The sequence below is a fragment of the Accipiter gentilis genome, chromosome 13 (genome assembly GCF_929443795.1).
Source record: "Accipiter gentilis chromosome 13, bAccGen1.1, whole genome shotgun sequence".
In the NCBI taxonomy this organism is placed as follows: Eukaryota; Metazoa; Chordata; class Aves; order Accipitriformes; family Accipitridae; genus Astur; species Astur gentilis.
This window is the reverse complement of record NC_064892.1, coordinates 4,382,229-4,401,917: the sequence shown is the minus strand read 5'-3', so window position 1 is coordinate 4,401,917 and position 19,689 is coordinate 4,382,229. Positions and strand designations below refer to the sequence as shown.

Here is a 19,689-nt window from a genome sequence, read left to right as displayed (position 1 = left end):
CAGTTAAAGCCAAGAGGTGCATGTGTAGACAAGTGCAGTTTGTAAATTCTGGACATTAAAAGTATACATCTAAAAAAAAAAAGACAAAGATACAGGTAGCACCAGGTGGTATTTACATTAAAGTGAATCTGCTGCACATCATCTAGTACTTAATTTTTAGTAAGGAGTATTGGTTGTATCCGTGTGAAATATTACAGCTCTACAAGCTTCATGTGACAAATACACTGGATGCAGCAGATTAATTTCTTGAAATGGCCTGGAGTGTTCCTTCTCAGGTGGTTCATGAATCTCTCCTGAATGGTGCTGTCCTCTTCTCATCCAACTACCTGCTTGGACAGGAGCAGGGAAAGTGGCATTTGAAAGTCCGTGCCACAACTCAGTGAGTGGAGACAGTAAGTCAAGCCAGAAGTCCCCTGTATTCCCTTCACTGGACAGGTACATGCTTGGTGGTGCCATGAATGTAATTCCCATCCTCTCCTGTGATGTCCAGATTGAATGAATGTTTTCTTATTTGCTGAGAGAAGAAAGGGGGGGAAGAGAAATAGTGTAAAAGTAGAGTATTGGAAGTAGGCTGCAAGCTGGAAGTCTTGGATGGTCTGTCAGGGCAGCAAAAGGTTTGGACACCCTATCTTGATCTCTGGAGATCCCATGTTTTTGATGGCCAGCTTTGGGAAGAGAGTAGGGAGAGGAAGCAATACATGGTGAAGTTTGAAGTGGCATTGATGAGGATGCAAATGCCAATGTTATGGCAGAAACTGTAGAAACAAGGCAATTCCATGTTAGGAGCAATGCAAGAGGGACAGCGTAACCTCCAGTTGCTAAGTATGTAAATTAACCTTTTTCACAGAGCTTTTTGAGATTAGAATACAGTCTGACAGAAGGGATCTCTGCCCTACCTCCAGGTGTATGCAGGTGCCTATTTAAAACTCTCTTGTTAAGAGGGAATGAAGTATAAGTTTTCAGGTTGTAACCTGCTGTTTCTGAAATGATCAAACTTTGTGTCGCTGTGGTTTCAAGCATCAACTCCTTGCTTCTTGTACCCCTTCTCCTTTAAAAAGTGAATTCCTTTAGTGTTCGGATCCTTTGGCACTATAACATTAATAGATCTGTACCCTTATGTTGGTCTTCCTACCCCTTCCTCCCTCCTATTGCAGTCTTCCCAACTTTGTATGACAGCTATTCATCAAGTCAATGTTACTGAGTTCCTGAGCTAAGAAGCCTACTGCAGTAGAAAAGAGGTAGGCTGAGATAAAAACCCAGATTATAGAATCTTATAGAATGGTTTGGGTTGGAAGGGACCTTAAAGATCATCTAGTCCAACCCCCCTGCCGTGGGCAGGGACACCTTCCGCTAGACCGGGTTGCCCAAAGCCCCATCCAGCCTGGCCTTGAACACTGCCAGGGATGGGGCAGCCACAGCCTCTCTGGGCAACCTGTTCCAGTGCCTCACCACCCTCACTGTGAAGAATTTCTTCATTTGCATCTAATCTAAATCTACTTTCAGTTTAAAGCTGTTACCTCTTGTCCTATCACTACATGCCCTTGTGAAAAGTCCTTTTCCAGCTTTCTTGTAGGCTCCCTCTAGGTACTGCAAGGCTGCTATAGGGTCTCCCTGGAGCCTTTTCTTCTCCAGGCTGAAGAACCCTAACTGTCTTGGCCCTTCTTCATAGGAGAGGTGCTCCAGCCCTCTGATCATCTTTGTGGCCCTCCTCTGGACTCGATCCAACAGGTCCATGTCCTTCTTCTGTTGGGGGCCCCAGACGTGAATGCCGTACTCCAGGCGGGGTTTCACCGGAGCGGAGTAGATGGTTCATTGTGAGTTGAAGCTAACAAGCCTTTGATGTGGCTGAACTGATGCTCTGCGTTTGGTTGGGGTGTCTGCAGTGAGCTTCCTAGTGTGTCTGTAGTACTTCTCTGATCTTTTTCTCTCTGTAGCACCCTGTTAGCTAGGATGATAAGGAGTTGTCTACACCAGCTTCTGCTGTTATGCTCTTCCTGCTAGGAGGCTGCTGATAGTGAAAACAGTGACTCCCAAGCACATTGGGAGCTGTCAGCTCTTGTAAGATTGTGAATAGGAGGACATTGCTCCCCATCTTAAAAACCATATTTTTCCTATGTCTGTTCTGTGGTCATGTGCTACTGTTACGTAAATACACAAAGCTTCAGCAAATTACTTTTTATTATTAGTGACTATAACTATCTGGCAACCCTAATATATGCAGCGCAAGTGTATGTCAGACAAAATATTAAGACACAAATTCTGATACAAGAAATAAAATGTTTGCCATTGTGTTGGCGTTGGTATTCAGTAAACTGCCCGTTGGCTGGAAACAAGTTTTTCAGCATTTTACAGGTGTCTTAGAATTGGGGGGGGGGGAATCAATGAAAAATTGTGCAGGGCTAATATGCTTATTCTTTTGATGTTTTCTTCCTATGGTACAAAAGATGTTAAGTTGCCTGAAACATGCATGTACTCACTGATGCATCAGTAACTTTCACTGAAACAGCTCTGATAGGATTGCCCTTAGCTCAGTATAGTACTGACCCTGGAGCAGTTTGAAAAAATGTCTGTGTACTTGATCACTGAAGTCTATTGCTCGCATAGAGAAACAGGAGGAGGGAAAACACAATTCAGTGTTCTACCTATGTATTAAAGTATTAAAGTTCAAGTATTAACGTATTTTATGTTAACCTGTTTCCACATTAGTAGTGGAAAAGAGTTGCCTGGAAGAATTGGAGAAACGTTATTTCACTTATTACCTTATTTTCAAGATCTTTAAATACATTGAGTAAGACACTGCACTTTCATTTTGATGTTTCATCAAGGTTTGTTTTTCGGAATGCATAAGGGAATTTTCAACTGCATTACAGTTTAGCAAGCATATCTTTGTAAATCATTTGTGGCTATTTCAATGGCGAGTTAACTAGCCTCTGTTTTCTCAAGGGCTATTTCTAACTTTCAAGCTGGAGTACTTCCACTTTCAGCTATTTTTCCTTGGCCTGGCTTTGATTTATACAAATGCTAATTATAGGGGCTTTGAATTTGTGTGTATACATAGTTTCACAAGGTCATACACATTTTTAATGAACTGGCTGAAATGCTGCTTATGTATTGCTAGGTTGTTAGATAAACAGATCACTATGTCTTCTAAATGTTGTTTCATTAATCAGTTCAAAAAGAGAGAAAAAAAAATAGCAATACCAGTGTAAAGCAGATTTTTAGTTTCGTCTCCTAAAGTTATATCTTCATTGTCTTTGCAGGCATCAGAAGGTGTCACCTTCATTGGACCTGACACACATGCTATTCAAGCTATGGGAGACAAGATTGAAAGCAAATTGTTAGCCAAGAATGCAAAGGTCAACACGATCCCTGGCTTTGATGGAGTAGTCAAGGTGAGAAATCATTTAATTACTGTCTGCCCACTGTAGGAACATTGTTTAAATCGAAGTACACCTATTGAAGGTCTGATGCGGAATGTAATTATAATTTCAACTTCTTTTTCACTAAGATGTAATTAAAAATGGCGTACAGATTTTTACTAGTGAGAGAGCTTTGGAGCAGAAAAGTCCTTCATAATAAATAATGTATTAAGGACTGCTTCTATGTCCTTCTAAGTCTCTAAAAATATTTTGCTTTAAATTTAACATGAAGGCAGGTAAATGTGTTAAGTATCAGGTGTGGATTTGACTATCTGCATGTATCTTTACGTCTTTACTTCTTGTTGGCCGAGATCTTGACAGCCCTAAGTTAACAGTGAAGTTTGTTACACTGTACAAAGCTTCCATTTTACGGTCTGTGCTGATGGTGTAGATTTCCATGTGTTGCAAAACTTGGGGTGAGGATGAGGGGGGAATTTGGTGGCTCTTTGTCCGAATCTACATCTAGTGTTCTTCCTGGGGTTTTAGAAGGAATGATTTCCAACAGTTTTTTAAAAGCATTTTGGTTGTTTCTTTTTATTTTGTAAGGTGAAATAAAGTATGTCTTAGTTTTGGTTTATTTTCTGCTATAGTGAATAAGTATTAAGTTTTCCTGTGTGTCTTTACATACTGTCTGTGTTAATGAAGGTAAATAAGCTTTTTCCTTTAAAACCTTTGTCGTATACGCCTGAAACTTTCGTGTGTTATAAAAAGTTGACCTCCTGGGTTGAAATTTTTCATGCTAGACATGTCAAGTTAGATTTTTTTTTTTCAAGTAAACTTTGAGTAAAACTGAGTTGCATGAAAAAGTGAGAAGTTTGTTTCAACAGCACTTCAATGTAGTGAAGGGAAAGCTTTTCAGATTTTATTTTTGACAATTGATATTGACCTCTGATCATCATAAATCTTATTTACCTGATGAAATATGAAATGTCAAGATAACTGGGAACAACTGAGTATATTGATGGAATGCAGACTATATTTTAAGGAGCAACATATACTAGGGCAATGGTGTTCAGCATCATATCAGCTAAGTTGGATTTTTAAACTCTCTTAGGAGGAAAAAACACCAAACCCAACTGAATGAGAAAGGTGAACAGAGTGCAAAGGGGCTAAGCCTCCACAAAATTGTCTGTTCTGATGAGGACGCCTGGAGATCTGGGTGAATGAGAGAGAACGATAAAATCATGAAATAGCTGAGGTCAAAAATGCACAAGAGAATTCCTCAGTACTTGTGATGGAAATGCTGGGTGTGTAATGCCTGGCAGTGGGATATGCTGCGACAGGTAAAAAGCCCAGACTTGTTTCTCTTCTGGAGGGCTCCATATGAGTGTTAGGCTGGCGTTTGTGCCAATGCTGAAGATTGGCAGCGATAAGTTGGACACAGCATTCCTTCAGGTTCTTGTTGCGTGTTTTAGCAGTCTTTGTGTATGTGGTCCATTAGTGTTTATAAGATTTAACAGCAGCCAAGCTGTTGTGCATAGGATCCTCTGTTCTGTCTGATAGCCTGTATATTCTTCTAGAAATCCTGAAAATAACTTCTAGAAAAACCTCTAATTAGGAGATAACTTGAATTACTCATCTAAACCCCACAAAACTTTCTAATGCAGAATCAAATACACAATATGCTGGTTTTATCACTGTATCAAGTTAAAACTTATGTAAGCGTCTGTTATTCTGCTAATATAAAGAAACCTAGCAACATAGGATAGTGGTTAATGAACGGATAGCCATATAACCAGTGAAACCGAGCTACTTACCTGTATGCACTTGTTTCTGAGACCTTTAATTACACTGTTTTTTGACAATCATCAGAAGTTCGGACACAAAATGAAAGAACATAAGTGATCCGGTTGGCAATTGGGTATATGCAATGATAGTCTTAACACTGAATGAACTGGAATGTAGGATTGAGTTGACAACTCCAATCCTCAGCTATTGAAAGGAACTATGCAGTCGTTACTTAATCCTGAAGTGTCCATATCATATCAATTTCACATTCCTCAGCCTTGCACTAGTTCTGATTATCTGAAGAGTGTTGATGAAAAAGAACGCAAGATTAAAAAAAACCACTGCAGTGCACTCACCAAGTAAGACAAAGGAGATTCCACAGAAATTGGCAGTGTTGTAGTTTCCATTGGAAAGGAAAGGGGAGCTAAAAATTTTAGGTTAACCAGTGCTTTGGTTACCAGTTCTAGGAAATAAAACTTCTGATAATTGATATTCTCATCCTCTCTATGGATCTAAATATGTTCCTGTGTTTGTCCTCCGATCTCCTTCCTGTGATAATGTGTCTTTTACTAGGATGAATACCCGAGTAATTAGGTCATACAGGATGCCTGATCTTTGGTTAGAGGTTGATGTACTATTTTGCCAGTTCAGACTCAGATAGGAAGGGCAAAGCTTTGTGATACCAGATACAATCAGAAGAGCAACGCACAAGGAATTGCAGACTGTATATGATTTCTGCCATTCTGTAGGAGACTTGTTTTGGTCACAAACTTACAAAGCTTTCGAAAATCTTTGAGGGCTCTTTTTTCTTGAGAAACAAAATTTTTAAAGGTCCTAGGAAGGAGTTGAGTGTCTATTTGATACTTTGAAGTGATTAGAGGTGGCTTCATCTTTCTGGTGGAGTCTAATAAAGCTGGAAGAAAACAGCATTCATGCGTCTGACAATACCAGAAGTTAAGAAAGATCATTTGCACGTATTCTTTGTGGATGAATAGTTAAAGCAAACATAGGGTAACAACTTCTAGCACTTTGTTATTCAACTCGGGAGTGCACTGAAAAAATCTTTGTTACTTGGAGAATTGTCTTTATCCAGCAGTTGTTAAATAGTGCTGCAGATACGTAAGCCCTTCATGAATAAAGGGTGTTTTCCTCCTCTTATCTATGTTGCTTAGCTCTTACACATAGCAGACGCTGGAGTTGCTAAACTTTTGTAATAACATCTTGGAGAAGTTGCATGCAGAAAAATTCCCAGTGAGTAGAAATTAAATTAGAAATTTAAGAAAAGGAAGCCCTGCAACAGCATATTTAAGAACCTGGAAGGATTGAAGAGGAGGATGCTTGGTATAACACACACAACTAACTGTTCTTATATAGGCAAACGCTGTAGCAAATATGAAACTGAGAATGGGAAGATGTGGAGCAAGAGTGGACAAAGGGTAATTTTATTCTCATCCCTGATTCAGTTTCTCAGTTGGCTGAGGCAAGGGTTATCCAGTCTACACACATAAGGACCCCAAGTCTGGTGCTGTCAACTAGAGAGCCAACAAAAGCATTCAAAGGTAGTTAATTACAATTAGTTTCCTTAAACCTGATTGGGAGAGATAGTGGTAAATAGCCTTAATCAAAAGAATTAGTGTTAATTCGCATGAGCAATGACTATACTAAAGTTAGAGCTGAGAAGATGTATTGTCTGTAAATGAGCAAAGAGGAATAAGTGACAGGAAGAAAGTGGAGGCTGAGTAATGAGTACAAGGAGACACTGTGGTGAAAAACTGGCAAAGAAATGGCAAGGGAAGAAAGATTTTTTTTTTTTTTTTTAAAATATTGTTTTGTCATGTACAGCCGGTTTGGTTTTATGGGTGGTAGAACACAGCTGGATGTAGAGCCAGAAGATTAATGTCTCTGGGTGTCTACTTAATTTCGCTGATGTCAGTAGACACGTTGAAGGTTTTCAGCAAGACTATGAATTTACTGTATTTAAGTTTCAGGTATCTGTTTTGGCTGTATTCTTGCATTGGGGCATTGACATTGGTATTAAATGATCACTGTATTGCTGGAGAGGTTGTTGGAGCCTAGATATGAACTGGAGGTTCTCTAAGCCCAACACACTCAGCCATGAAAACTATTATGCAGTTCTTCATAATGAATACAGTGTTTTACAGCTCTAGGAGTCTCTTGAACAGCTTTATCCTGGCATTCCTCTACATCAGAATAGTTTTGCTTTTTTGTCTCCACCTGCTGGTACTTGGCAGAGAGGCAAGTACATGAAATTAGGAGGTTAGAAATTCTTATGCTAAATGAGTATTTTATGTCTTTTTAACTTAATGAAATCGGCCATTTGTAAAAACACTGTGACATCATTTTATAACTCTTAGGATTTTTATAAACTTGTACCATTACTTGAACATTTTTATTTGTACAATAAAAGGTGGTGCTAAAATTATATATTTCTTTACAATCTCCAGTTTATTTTGGGAAAATGGTAGTGTAGCTAATGTGTTTTTGGAGGAAACAGCAGTAAATCATTGAGGACTTTTGCTTTTAAAAAATAATTCAAAATGCTTTTAATACCAGTGTGGTTTTGTGTATTTTGCACATATGGACTTGTGTGTTTTGCAGTGTCATAGCATTCATTTTTTTGCCCCATTATGGCGAGTATCATAAGTTTTTTTGCACCAAAAATCTGAAATAATTGTCCTAACTTATGAGTACTCAAATTGCTGCTGCTGTATTTACGTAATCTGCAAGTGAAATACATGATACTAAAACATACTTTCTTAGGGAAAAAGATCAAAAGACTTACCAGATATTTCAATATGTCAGTTGTTGATTAATTTTTGTTTATTAGTTTTTCTCTTTAAAGCACAGCATTTTTTTTTTTATTTCAGAAATGCTCTTTGAAGGCTAAAGAATTTGGATAGGCATAGATTTTTTTTTTTTTTTTTTATCTTAAGAGTTTGGGTTCTAATATATTAGAACTGTAAAAGAAACAGATGTTGAAACAGTGTAAATTAATAACTGCTAGGCAGATGACTTCAGTCTGTTCAAGCCAGAACTGAGACAATTAGTGCTGCTGGTCCGATGCCGTTTATTGCTTAAAGTTGTTGTATGCATGTATAAAAATACAGTGGCAGTGAAAAGTTCCCCTATAATGATTTGCAGCTTGTCTTTCGGTGGACTGCAACCTATCAGTTAGCCACTTGTTTGCAGGTAACTAAGTGAAAAAAAATTACCCTGTTTGCTTCCCCCCTCTTAATTCTATTTTGCAAATATCTGAGTGAATTTGCAAGAGAAAAGAAATGTAAAAGTTTCCTTCTCGACTATAATCGTGGCTCTTCGTCAGTCATCACTCTTCCTGCATTTTGTTCAAGAGGCTCTAATTGTCTGCATTTGGCAGGTTTAACACTTCCTGACAGAGAGGCTATTAAGGGGAAGTATTCTCGCATAACTGTCACAGGCAGGAACAAAGAACCTTCAAACTCAATGTGTGGAAACCACTAACATTCTTAAATGACCCTTTTCATGCATTTTATCCCTTTAAGCTAAAATTTGGAGGGTGCAGGGTCATAGAAAGCAGCAAGGTGTAATAAAACAGTAAACCCTGATTTTTTTTTTTTTTTGGGGGGGGGGGGGAGAGAGTTTTTTTTGCTAGATTTATCTCTTGACTTAAAAACAATTGTTATTTGGAAAAATCTCATTAACAGATGTGACTGGAGTAAAAAGACTTAAAACTGATGTTGCTTTCAGGACTGCTTTGAACTTAACAAGCACCGATTTGTGGAGCAGACTAGCTAATGAAAGGAAATTAAATTTTCTGACAACTTCCCCTGCCAGCCCCCTTATTCTTCATGGGGCTGTTACTAGGTACTGAAGACTTTTAAAGAGGATTTTGTTTTATTATCGGACATAAATGAACCAGGTATGAACATTTCTTATGTATTTTTTAAAGTTCTGACCTGGGTGCTTTTAAAACGGATTGCCTTGAAAGCTTTAAAAATATCAGGTTTCATTTTAATGTTCATAAGTCAGCCCCCATAGTTTCAGACACACTTAGCAGCTGGTGGTTTCCAGACATTACTGCCTTCCATACAAATTTTTTAATGCATGTCACAGAATAGTATAAATATTAGCAAATTTGGATGGAATTTTCAAACTTAACCCATGCCACTGTAATTTAACCCTTTTTCTTTCTAGTATTGTGTAATGGAAGTACATTGTTATCAGTAGAAGAAACCAGAATTAAGTACTGCAGGAGAAGAGATTTGGTTATTAAATGTAAGAAATTCAAGTACTCCCCCCCTCCCCCGGCTTTCCTAGTACTTTTTTCTGTACCAGGCTATAGTAGTATGAGTCAGCTGAAGCAATAGGTGGCATCAACAAAAGGATTTTTCTAATTGTCGTACACTAGTAATGTGGGGACTCTTAAGTGGAAACAATTATGTGAATCTTCTCATTGCAGATACAGTTTAAAATGATGCATTTAATGTTAATTCTGTCTTTAGAATGAAGAACTTACGAAAGTGAAATGCTCGTGTTCTTTCTTCAGTAGACAAAAAAAATTTGTCTTTAAAGAAGTTCTGCAAGATTTTTTCTGAACCTGAATCACTCCCAAACAATAGAGAATCAACTCCCCCTACTGACAACAGCCAGGAAAACACAAGAAATACCTGTGAGGACAGAAACAAGCTGGCAGTGGACAAACTTTAACGATCTGATTTATGGTCCATTATTGATTGTAAACTTCTAAATTCTAGCATTAAATTCCTACAACTGCAGAAAATAATTTTGCGATCCTGGTTGTGTTTCCTGTCAGCTGATTCCTCGTTGCTTTGAGTTTCTCAGTATACTAATGATGAGGTAGAATTTACATTCCACTTATGGTATTAATTTTACATTCCTCTGGCTGAAAAGGGTCAGAAGGTTGTAAAATCAAACATTAAATGAATCAGAGGAGACAGTAGTGCAATATATGACTGCCCTCAGGACATAGTGCAATGGCTGATGGGATTAACGTTGGGTCTCATTTCCTGCTTTTACAGGATGCAGATGAAGCTGTCAGAATTGCAAGGGAAATTGGTAAGTTCTTAAATTAGCTATGGTGGGATTTGTGTGCCTCTCAGCAGACATGGTTGACTAAATTGAATGTGTAATAAGTAATCCCTATAGAACAAATAATGTTTTAATAGTTTTTAAGTTCCCTGTTGCCTATAGGGCTGGAAGAATCCAGGCGTTAATGCCCTGTCTCTTAAATCATCACATTTTAGCTTTACAAACTGGACTTTACAGAACAAGTGCAGCCGTGATTTGTGGAATGCATGTAATATACAGTAATGAGTAGCTTGCTAAAGGAATTATTTCAAAGTGTATCTGCAATTGGACACGATAGTCAGAAGTTAGGCATGGTACACTTCTCTTTATACGGAGGCTGACACCAGTGATGTTACGATCTTCATCCTTCTTCACTCTGTGGACTACAGTTAGCTTGAATATCATGCAGAGTGCCAGCCTTTCTTCTGTGCTTTCTGGAATAAAGTCACTGTTCAGCTTCTGGATGTCTTACGGAATGGTGAAAAGAGCAACTAGCAAACTGTCTGGGACTCATTTTGATGAAGGTTAAGTGTAATATGTGCTTAATGAGTTTTGGCTTTTATTTACTAAAGCTTAATATTAGGGAAAATATTAAACCATATGCTTGAAATTACACGTGTTCTTAAATGCTTTCTAGAAGAAGAATCTAATGCAGTAAGAGATTTTTCTTGGGGTTTTTTTTTTTTTTTTTTTTCATTTTCATTTTAAGACACAGTAGCCATGAGAAGCTATTTAGGTACATCACAGGTACATAATTCAAAGGATGTATCTGCATTTGAAGCTCCTCTTACTGATCTAGCTACAAATACATCTCACCTGTGTCAAAAGCTATGGCTGTGCCTTATGTGCCAAATAGAAATTGGGACTTGCACTGCTGCAGATGACTTTTCATCTGTGTAACACCATTCCCCTTTGAGTTTAAGTTGTTTTTTTTTTTACCCTGCACTGGGTAACTGCCCTGAACCCCCTTGGCATAGGCCTGGCTGGCTTTTAGGCTGACATAACTGAAGTCAGCTTTTCTGTGGGTCAGTCTTTTATGTCCCTGTTGGGAAATCAAGTGATTACTGATCACTGTCATGGGAGCAGAAACAAAAGGAAGAGGTTATTGACCAAATCGGAACATTCGGACGAAAGCTGTAAATAAAATTGATTTTAGTCCTTAAAAAAGACATAGTATTATGACTTTATTTCAGTTCAGTTTCATTTCAATAGTCTTTCTTGCTCTTGTTTTTTAAAGATTTCCTGCAAGTATTTTTAAAGCAGTTTTGATTAATGTAAGTCGGAAGGCATTCAGTGGCTTCCTAGGTAACCTTTAAAATGTATTCATGCTTAATTTTCTTCTGAGTTCTTCTGGTGTTCTGTTGACTGGTTCCTGTCTTTGATATCAGTAGCACTTTGGAGGTCATTATATCAAGGCAGTCTTAAATCTGTAGATATTAAAGTCAATTACAGACAGCTGGGTGGTGCTTTATCTAGATGGCAAATTCTTAAACCATTTTGATACAAAAAAGTTTTGTACTATGTTGGCATGCAGTGCAAGAAAAATGTCCTTTCTAGTTTTTTCCCCACCCATATTTCGACCAGTTGATCAGTTTGGTTAAGCTTCTGTCTAATCATGACCACCGATCAGAATAAAACCCAATGATTTTTAATGTCAAAGGATCTAAAATAGGATGAAATTGAAGTCTCTTATGTATTTAATGCATTTGTCTTCATGTATAATGCACTTGATATGCGATTGAATACTTTTAGATTATTTTTAATTTCACTTATCCAGAGTGTCAGTCTTCCAAGAATGTTTAAGTAATTATTTAAAAAAAAATAAAAATTAATTGTGGGTCAGCACTTAAAACTCTCAAACATTGTGTGATGTTCTCATGCTGCCTGCATTTTTTTCCTGCTTCTCCCTGCTATGTTCTGTCCAAAGATCCAGTAGTAGTGGAGCGTGGCACTTAAGGGTTGAGACGCTGCCTTTACCTGTTTCAGTGACTATTATTCTGGGATACAAATTTTGTCAGTATGGGAGTAAAACCTACCTTTTCCCCCTCATTTGAGATGTGCTCTCCCAAGTTGTCAAGAGAGAATGTGACAGATATATTAGGCTAAATCAGGATTTGGAAGAAGTTCAGGTACAAATTGACGTATAGGCTCCTTTCTATAGTGTCCCTTCTCTATTTGTCTCTGTGGGCTGTTCTTCTCTTGTGATCCCTTCTGTAGTGCTGAATCACATTGGCTCTTTTCCCATGCTACTTTTAAGTCTGTTTGTAAGTTGTACATTAAGAACTGCTGGCTTCTTGATTTCTGAAGCATCGCTCTAACTCCAGAAAGTTTTACTCTTCAGTTTGAAAGGATTGAACAACTATGAAGTGCAAGCAGTTAACTAAATGAAAGACTGTATCAAACTGAAGAGGTGAAACCCATGTTTTTGTCATGTTTCATTTGACACGGGTTTAGTTGATACTAGCTTTCCAATAATGGATATTGAAAAGAATCTGGTATTGCCACATGCAACGTTGCTCAAACTGATACTGCACAATGCAGTCTGTGGTCTACTACCTGCAACTTTATAAAAATGGTCAAATGACATCTAAAACTGTCGTGGCAAAGGGCGGGAACTATCAGCTGTGGGACACCAGAAGTTTTACTCCTTTTACCATTCAGATTCTCAGAATGGGAAGGGCCCCGGAAACAAAGCAGTCCTAACTTAATAGTACCTATTTAACAGCAAAAGTATACCTGATGATCTTCAGATTTGACAGCTTTTTACCGTCTTGCCTTCTAAGATCCTTTTAGACCCATCCTTCAGATGTGTCACAAGAATGTAAAACTATAGAACAAGAATAGTTTTTGTTCTTACATGCGGTTTTAATTTCATGTAAATTGGCATCTAATTTGAGGGAAGGGTTGAAAACCTAACACCTACTCAAAAATGTGCCTGCTTTGTGAGACTATTCATTGCTGTTGTCATGAGTCCTTATAAATGCTGTTAGAAATTGTTTGCATACCTCTCCCTTCCCACAACTAATCCACGCAATCCATGTGAGCATACTTCAGCAATCTTGATTGCTGCTGAATAGCGCAAAACTGGTTAGGAGAATGACGAGTGACGCATCCTGATCCCAGCATCCTGTACCCAATCTGTACACAAAACCTGGATTCTACAAAGTCTTCCTTGTTTTAGCACACATCGGTCTTTGGTATTGGCCGAAGAACTGCTGTTTAGCTTAGTTCAGTGCCCCAGAGAGCGAGGAGTGTGTCAAGGCATATTTGAGGAAAAGTTCAAATGCCCTTATTTTCAGGCGGCTGCCTAATCGTCATCCTAGCTTGCAGAGGTCTGTTGCAAAGAATTTTTCTTCTCAACCTAAAAAGTTGTATGTATCTTTTCAAAACAGGCCTTACTTTTTTTATTTTTAACTATATTGCGGCTCTCTGGAATCTTTAACTGCCTTGTATACAAGGGTGGTCGACGTGTAATCAGTATACGTAAAAGGCGGGGGAAGCAAAGTGGTCCTACACTTGGTGAGTGATACCAGTAACCCCATGCATCCTGTCTGATAATTTAACCATTGGAATTGTGATATATGAACTGTAATATTCTGTAGCATGGAAAGACTCACCAAGGCTCACTGCCAACATGCCTATTTTGCTGTTGAAATGAAAGAACAGTAAATTAGGACTACACTGCTTACAGAATTAAAATCAGCAAGCCATTCAAGAGACTGTTAGACTGAAATTGTTAGCATAACTGATGATGATTTTTTCAAGTACATGTAACACCGAATAAGATAGATTAGGTGATGGAAATTGCTATAGTGAGTTTGCCTTAATAAGGCATAAAACAATGCTTATTTCAGAATTTCAGACTTGCAGCCTCTGGAGTTGGAGAGAGTCTCCGGCTGGTGATAGTGTTGCCAGAGGTGTAAGTTCGCTAGTGTTACCCAGTTAAATCTCGCTTCTTGCGTGAAAATCATAAGAGATATGCTTTTTCCTTTATTTCAAGATAGCCAGTGACTTGTCTAGGAGCCTGGCAGTTGCCAGGGGTCTGGAAAAGCAGCTACAGCGTAGATAAATTGTACTTGTGTAGATATTGCATATGCTGCATTTCATGAAAATAAGTTGAACTTCACTGCTGAATGCAATCTAGAGCTATTTTGCGCATGCCCTTTTATCTCTGGAATTGTAGAGGCCTTGAAAATACTTGGTGTAGTTCTGCATCGAACCCGTTGTTACTCTGTGACCTACCCCATACCCCTCTGTGGGCAGCATCAGATATTTCATAGGAAGACACGAGAGACACTCGAGCAAGCTTATTTGTATGGCTCTGTTTAGTCTTGCCCTTATACCTAGTAATTAGAGATTACTTTACACTCTAAAGCATGACAATTTATAGCCTTTTGGTCTTCCCTGCCTACAGGAACTTGATTTGTGCTCTACATATGCTTATCTATTACCTCTCTAAAGCTTTCAGCCACATGAATACTCTGTAGCATGGGGTTTCACTGTCTAATAACATGTTATGTTGGAAACTATTTTATTGATTTTTGCTGTTTCTTTGTTAATTTAGCGTTCTCTTGTACTGTTACTGCTTTCCTGCCTTCCAGTCAACACTACTCTGTTTCTTATGCTTGCATCATGCCTCTTCCCGCCCTCCTCCCCAAATCTTGGTGGTTTTAATTATCTTGTCCTGAACCTTCTTTCAATTAAATGACTTTGGGGAGGAGGTGGGCGTACTGTATTGCTGTCACTTGACAGAGCAAGAGTAGACCAACATTCCAGAAAGAAACTGTAAACATTAGTTACACATATGATAGCAAACTTGACCATTTCTCCTGGGAACCATATTCAAATATCCGTTTCTGTCCCCAGATCAAGGCCTTTTATAGAATGTATCTTCAATTTGCAAGGACTGATGAACTCTTCTTGCCAGACAATTTCAGCTGGTCTGCTATTTGGCTTAATGTTATGATTTTCATTAAACATACTGGGGACCAAAGGCTTGAAGAATCTTCTGCTATCCTGGAAATGTCAAAAACTTTCTAATCAGCTCCTTAATTTTCAAATTTCTGTACATTCATGTGGGAGAAAGGTGGAGTTCACTGGTATGAATAAGAAATTGTTTTAGGAAGTTGCTTTGAAATAAAATATTGTACTACAAGATAAACAATCATTACTAAATCTGCTTTTAAACTGCGTACTTTGTTACTGTACTTTTCTAGCTTTCAGAAAACTAAGGTCCTGACTCATACCCATATTAAGGCATCTTGTTCTGAGAGTAACATATTACCAGTTATGCACAATGCTGTCAGACTTATACTGCTCACTTTTTCTTACTACTTGTCAGTTCGGGGAAAATCCTTTTTTATTGTGGGGGGAGAGTGTAATGATCTGTTTTCTGTGATACTATTACATAATATCTAAGCAGCACAGCCCTTGAGGTGCTCTGTTATTTAAAGCGTATTACACCAGAAGTGCTGGTAAGATACAGCTTTGCTTACTGAATCTCCTGACTAATAGTTTATGAAGATCTGCTGCTTATTTTTGCTAGTAATTTTTTGAAAAAAATCATTACAGCTATAGCTTATTTCAGCAGCAACAAAGGAAGAAAATTTTGTTCCTAAAGAAATGTGAGTTTAAAAAGGTCAAATGTCTTTATTCATACATCACTTTGTTACTTGGGAATAATTCATTCCGTGCTTTTTTGGTATAAATGAAATGGAGAAGACAACCTTTCTTGGCTTCACAAATCACTGCACTGACAGCTAGGTCTTGAAAAGAAAAATCTCTCCTCTCCCTCCAAACAAAGTGTTTTAATAAACGAAGTTATTGTCTACTGGCATTATTGGACATGTGGTCAGTTGTCATGTTCCTCTGACCAACTGAACAAAGTTTGAACTTCTGTCTAATTGTTCCCCGCTGTTAGGCTACCCTGTCATGATCAAGGCCTCAGCAGGTGGTGGTGGGAAAGGCATGAGAATCGCTTGGGATGATGAAGAGACCAGGTGAGATGCTGTCCGAAAGCTTGCCTTGATGAATGCTGCAGTTACTGAAGTCCTGTTAAGCCACTGTGAGCTGACAGTTGAGAATATATGAAATGTTAGACAGAGAAATTGGATATTATTTGGTTTTTTCCCTTTCATATAGTGAGTGGTATACTTTGGGAGTTTGCGTGTGTCTATTTAAAATTAATGTTTGCATAAACCTTACAAAACATAGTCCATTAATTTGAGTAAAAACCCATCACTTAAAACTGCCTTTAGTCCAATGATAGGCTGTAAGTTTAGACTGTAAGTAACATTTTGCTGTATGCCTTTCGGAATGCTGATGTATTGTCTGTGTGTTAGGTAGAATATTTATTGGCCCTGATTCTCAAACGTTAATGCATGCTATTAGTTCTGTTAAAGTTGATGAGACTGATTATTTGATTATTCGTGTGTAGAAACACATACAGTGTTTCCAGAATGTGCTCTAACAGATTGCATACTTCTGCGTTTAAAACATTTGTCTCGGCAAACTACTGTGCTTTTGCTTGTTTGGAACAATGTTTGTTTAAACACACAGACATTTTCATGTCTCTTAATGGTTGTCTGAATCCTGAACACTTCACGATGCAATGTTACTGACTCAAAGTTTTACAGTCCATTCTCTGCTGATATTATGGCAGTGAGGAGCCTGGTTTCCACCACATGTGCCACTGACGTTACAGAAAAATGCGTTCTGGGATTTTTGCAAAGACTCGTAACAAAAAGCCTATTTGATCCAAAATTAGATAACCTTCTATATGTTTTCCTTTCCACATAGAGAGAGCAGCACATATGCTAGAATCAACTCAAAGTACAACTCAGATTTTCATTAGTTCAATTTAGTCACCTGCAAGATTTCCCTGTCATCTTTTTCTGTTTCTCCAAACCTAGTAACGGGAAAAAAGGACAATGAATGGCTGGCAGTTAAATTTTAGATTTAAAGAAAACATGGGGTTGGTTTTTTTTTTTGTGCACCTTGCTACCTCTAGCCCATTTATATTCAAATCTAAATGGGAAAATAAGGTTTTGTGCATTAGAATGAAAATCTAGAATAATCTGTGTGCTTATAAGGATGCTTTGTTCTCACTGCTTTCGAATCCAAAATTACTGCCTTGATCTTGTTCAGGCAGCAATTGCATCTGTTGGACTTGAAAGGAAGGCATTCATTTCTTGTTTTGCTCAGAAAGGAACAAAGGAACTCGATTAAAGAAACTGTTTAAAAATTGAAAACTGGATCTAAAGTCATGATTGCTAATTTGTTTTGGAGAAAAGTTGTGGTTACTGTTTAGAAAGTCACCTGATAGAGCTGATTGGTATCAACAGAAACTAACTAGGGATGTTCTTTTTTGTACATTTGCATAAAAAATTAATTTAGTGATATTACTTTGACCCAGTGATGTTTAATTATACTAGTTTGAGATGCTTGCCTTGTTTGTGGAAGGCCTTTGAAGTACCATTCAGCTCCTTATTATTTGCCAGTGGTGTCCTTATAATAATTGTTTTGGTTAGTTATGCAAGCCTTGTCTTTACAGTGTAATTTTATAAAGTAGTATCTAAAAGGTGCTAAGAGAAAGAACACCTAGACTGAGTCACAGATCAACACTAGTTACTGATCCTATATTGAGGAGAAATGCTTATTTTAACATTTATGGGTAAGCAGGAATGAAGGCAAAATTAACTTGGCAAAATACTTGTTGCAGGAAGTTAAAGTGAGATTAAGAGAACTGAAGATAGATTTACTTTTCATTTTCATATGAAGTAGAGCATTTGGGTTTCTCTTGTAGTCTGTCTTGAAGAAATACCTATGAGATTGTAAAAGATTTGTTGTATGTGTCCATTAATTGTGTTATGGAACCAAGATTGTTCCTTTTTGTGTCTGAAGAACATGCGGCTGAGTGTTTTGAAGGTGATTCGGCTTGTTACTGACAAAACAATGTATCTGATCATTTTAATAATACATAAAAAGTTGTTGACCTCATGTGTTGTCTTGCTGCATCAAATCCATGTAATCCTAAAAATAAACTAATTTTCAGCTATTGGCAGAATCTGAAAAGCCAGTATCTGAATGGCCTCTTGTATTTCAGGGTTCATAGATACAAGATGAGCTTGAAGAATTGTTGATAACATTTTGATTTGTAAATTTGTTTTGGCTTTGTCATATGGGATTAATTCCAAATGCTATTTGAAAAAAAAAAAGCCCTTGTATAAACTAATTTTGTTTGAAACATACTTTTGGATTTTCAGGATAGTTGAAAATTTCTCATCTCAACTGGCTACGCATAATTTTAAAAGAAGGTTTAAATATATTGTGTCGTGTGACATGGAAATAGCCACTGGAAATGGTAAAGACCTCTCTGAACGACTTAATTGTTACTGTTACAGAATTATTCGCTGTGGTAACTTACTGGTGCTTCATCTTTCACATCTTGTAAATATCCCCAATGATCAAAATTTTATTAGATTCCCTAAATATTATGATATTATTCCAGCTATAGCTAAGATTTCTGTAACTTTCAGCTAGTATTTCTAACTAGAAATACTAGAATAGTTTTACCACTGTTAGAATTATTATTATTTTTTTTTCCTTCTTGAAATAGCGCTTCATGTGCATGTGACTGTGGAAGGCTGCCATGTTGCCCCCTGTGTCTTTATCTGGGTAGGGCTGCTGTTATATTTCTGCAGATATGAATCCCTCCTAACTCTCACTTCTATTGTTTTTTCCAAATTTTGGTCAAGTTCTAGTGTGGAGTTTTGTGTACAGTTCAAGCCACTAACCCACATATGAAATGAAAATAACTCTCTCTTCACTCTAATGTAATCCCTAGTCAGTTGTCTTGGTTTGAACAAGTAGAATTTAGGATACCCTTTCTACACATAATAGATACCCACTTGAAATTATATTGAAAATGAAGTGCAGGTTTCTGGAGAGCGGTTTACCTTGAATTCAGGTTTGTAGGCTTTTCACAGCCTGAGAAAGTTCTGCTGCTGTATGTATCTAAAAGTACTTCTGTCTTAGTGTAGTCGATCCATCCCAGCTCTGGTCTTCTATAGGAAGAGCCTCTGTGCTTGCATCCCAGAGAGCCTGATCCAAAAGTGCTTTCCAAATATAGTTGATTATGAAGTTCAACAAAACATGACTAGGGTAGGTGTCTGAATATCTAGAAATTTTCTGTATCATTCCTTCTTTGATTGTGGAGAAACTGAAGGCTCTCTTGCTTTCAGTACGCTTATAACAATTGTAACTAAGTCTTTAGGCTTCATGCCTTCAAACGGTTTGCTGGCAGCTCTGAAAAGGAATTCACTTGAGGACCCTATTCTCTCCAAAGACTTAAATTTTCTGGCAGAGGTTGTGGTTGATCTTTGAACACACAGATACTTACTGGTGTGTGGGTTCAGTATCCTACAGGAGCTACTGGCCCTTGTTTTAAACTCTG

General features: G+C 37.8%; 1 protein-coding gene across 6 annotated transcripts in view; it reads left to right on the top strand.

Annotated features, from left to right (window-relative positions):
* The window catches only part of PCCA (propionyl-CoA carboxylase subunit alpha), a 299,644-nt gene that overhangs the window by 81,985 nt on the left and 197,970 nt on the right, over window positions 1–19,689 (top strand). For all 6 annotated transcript variants that reach the window (XM_049816078.1, XM_049816076.1, XM_049816077.1 and 3 more), the window contains 3 exons: window positions 3,261–3,392; window positions 10,187–10,223; window positions 16,156–16,234. In XM_049816078.1, coding sequence (XP_049672035.1) covers window positions 3,261–3,392; window positions 10,187–10,223; window positions 16,156–16,234 — 248 coding nt within the window. The remainder of the gene's footprint in view (window positions 1–3,260; window positions 3,393–10,186; window positions 10,224–16,155; window positions 16,235–19,689) is intronic.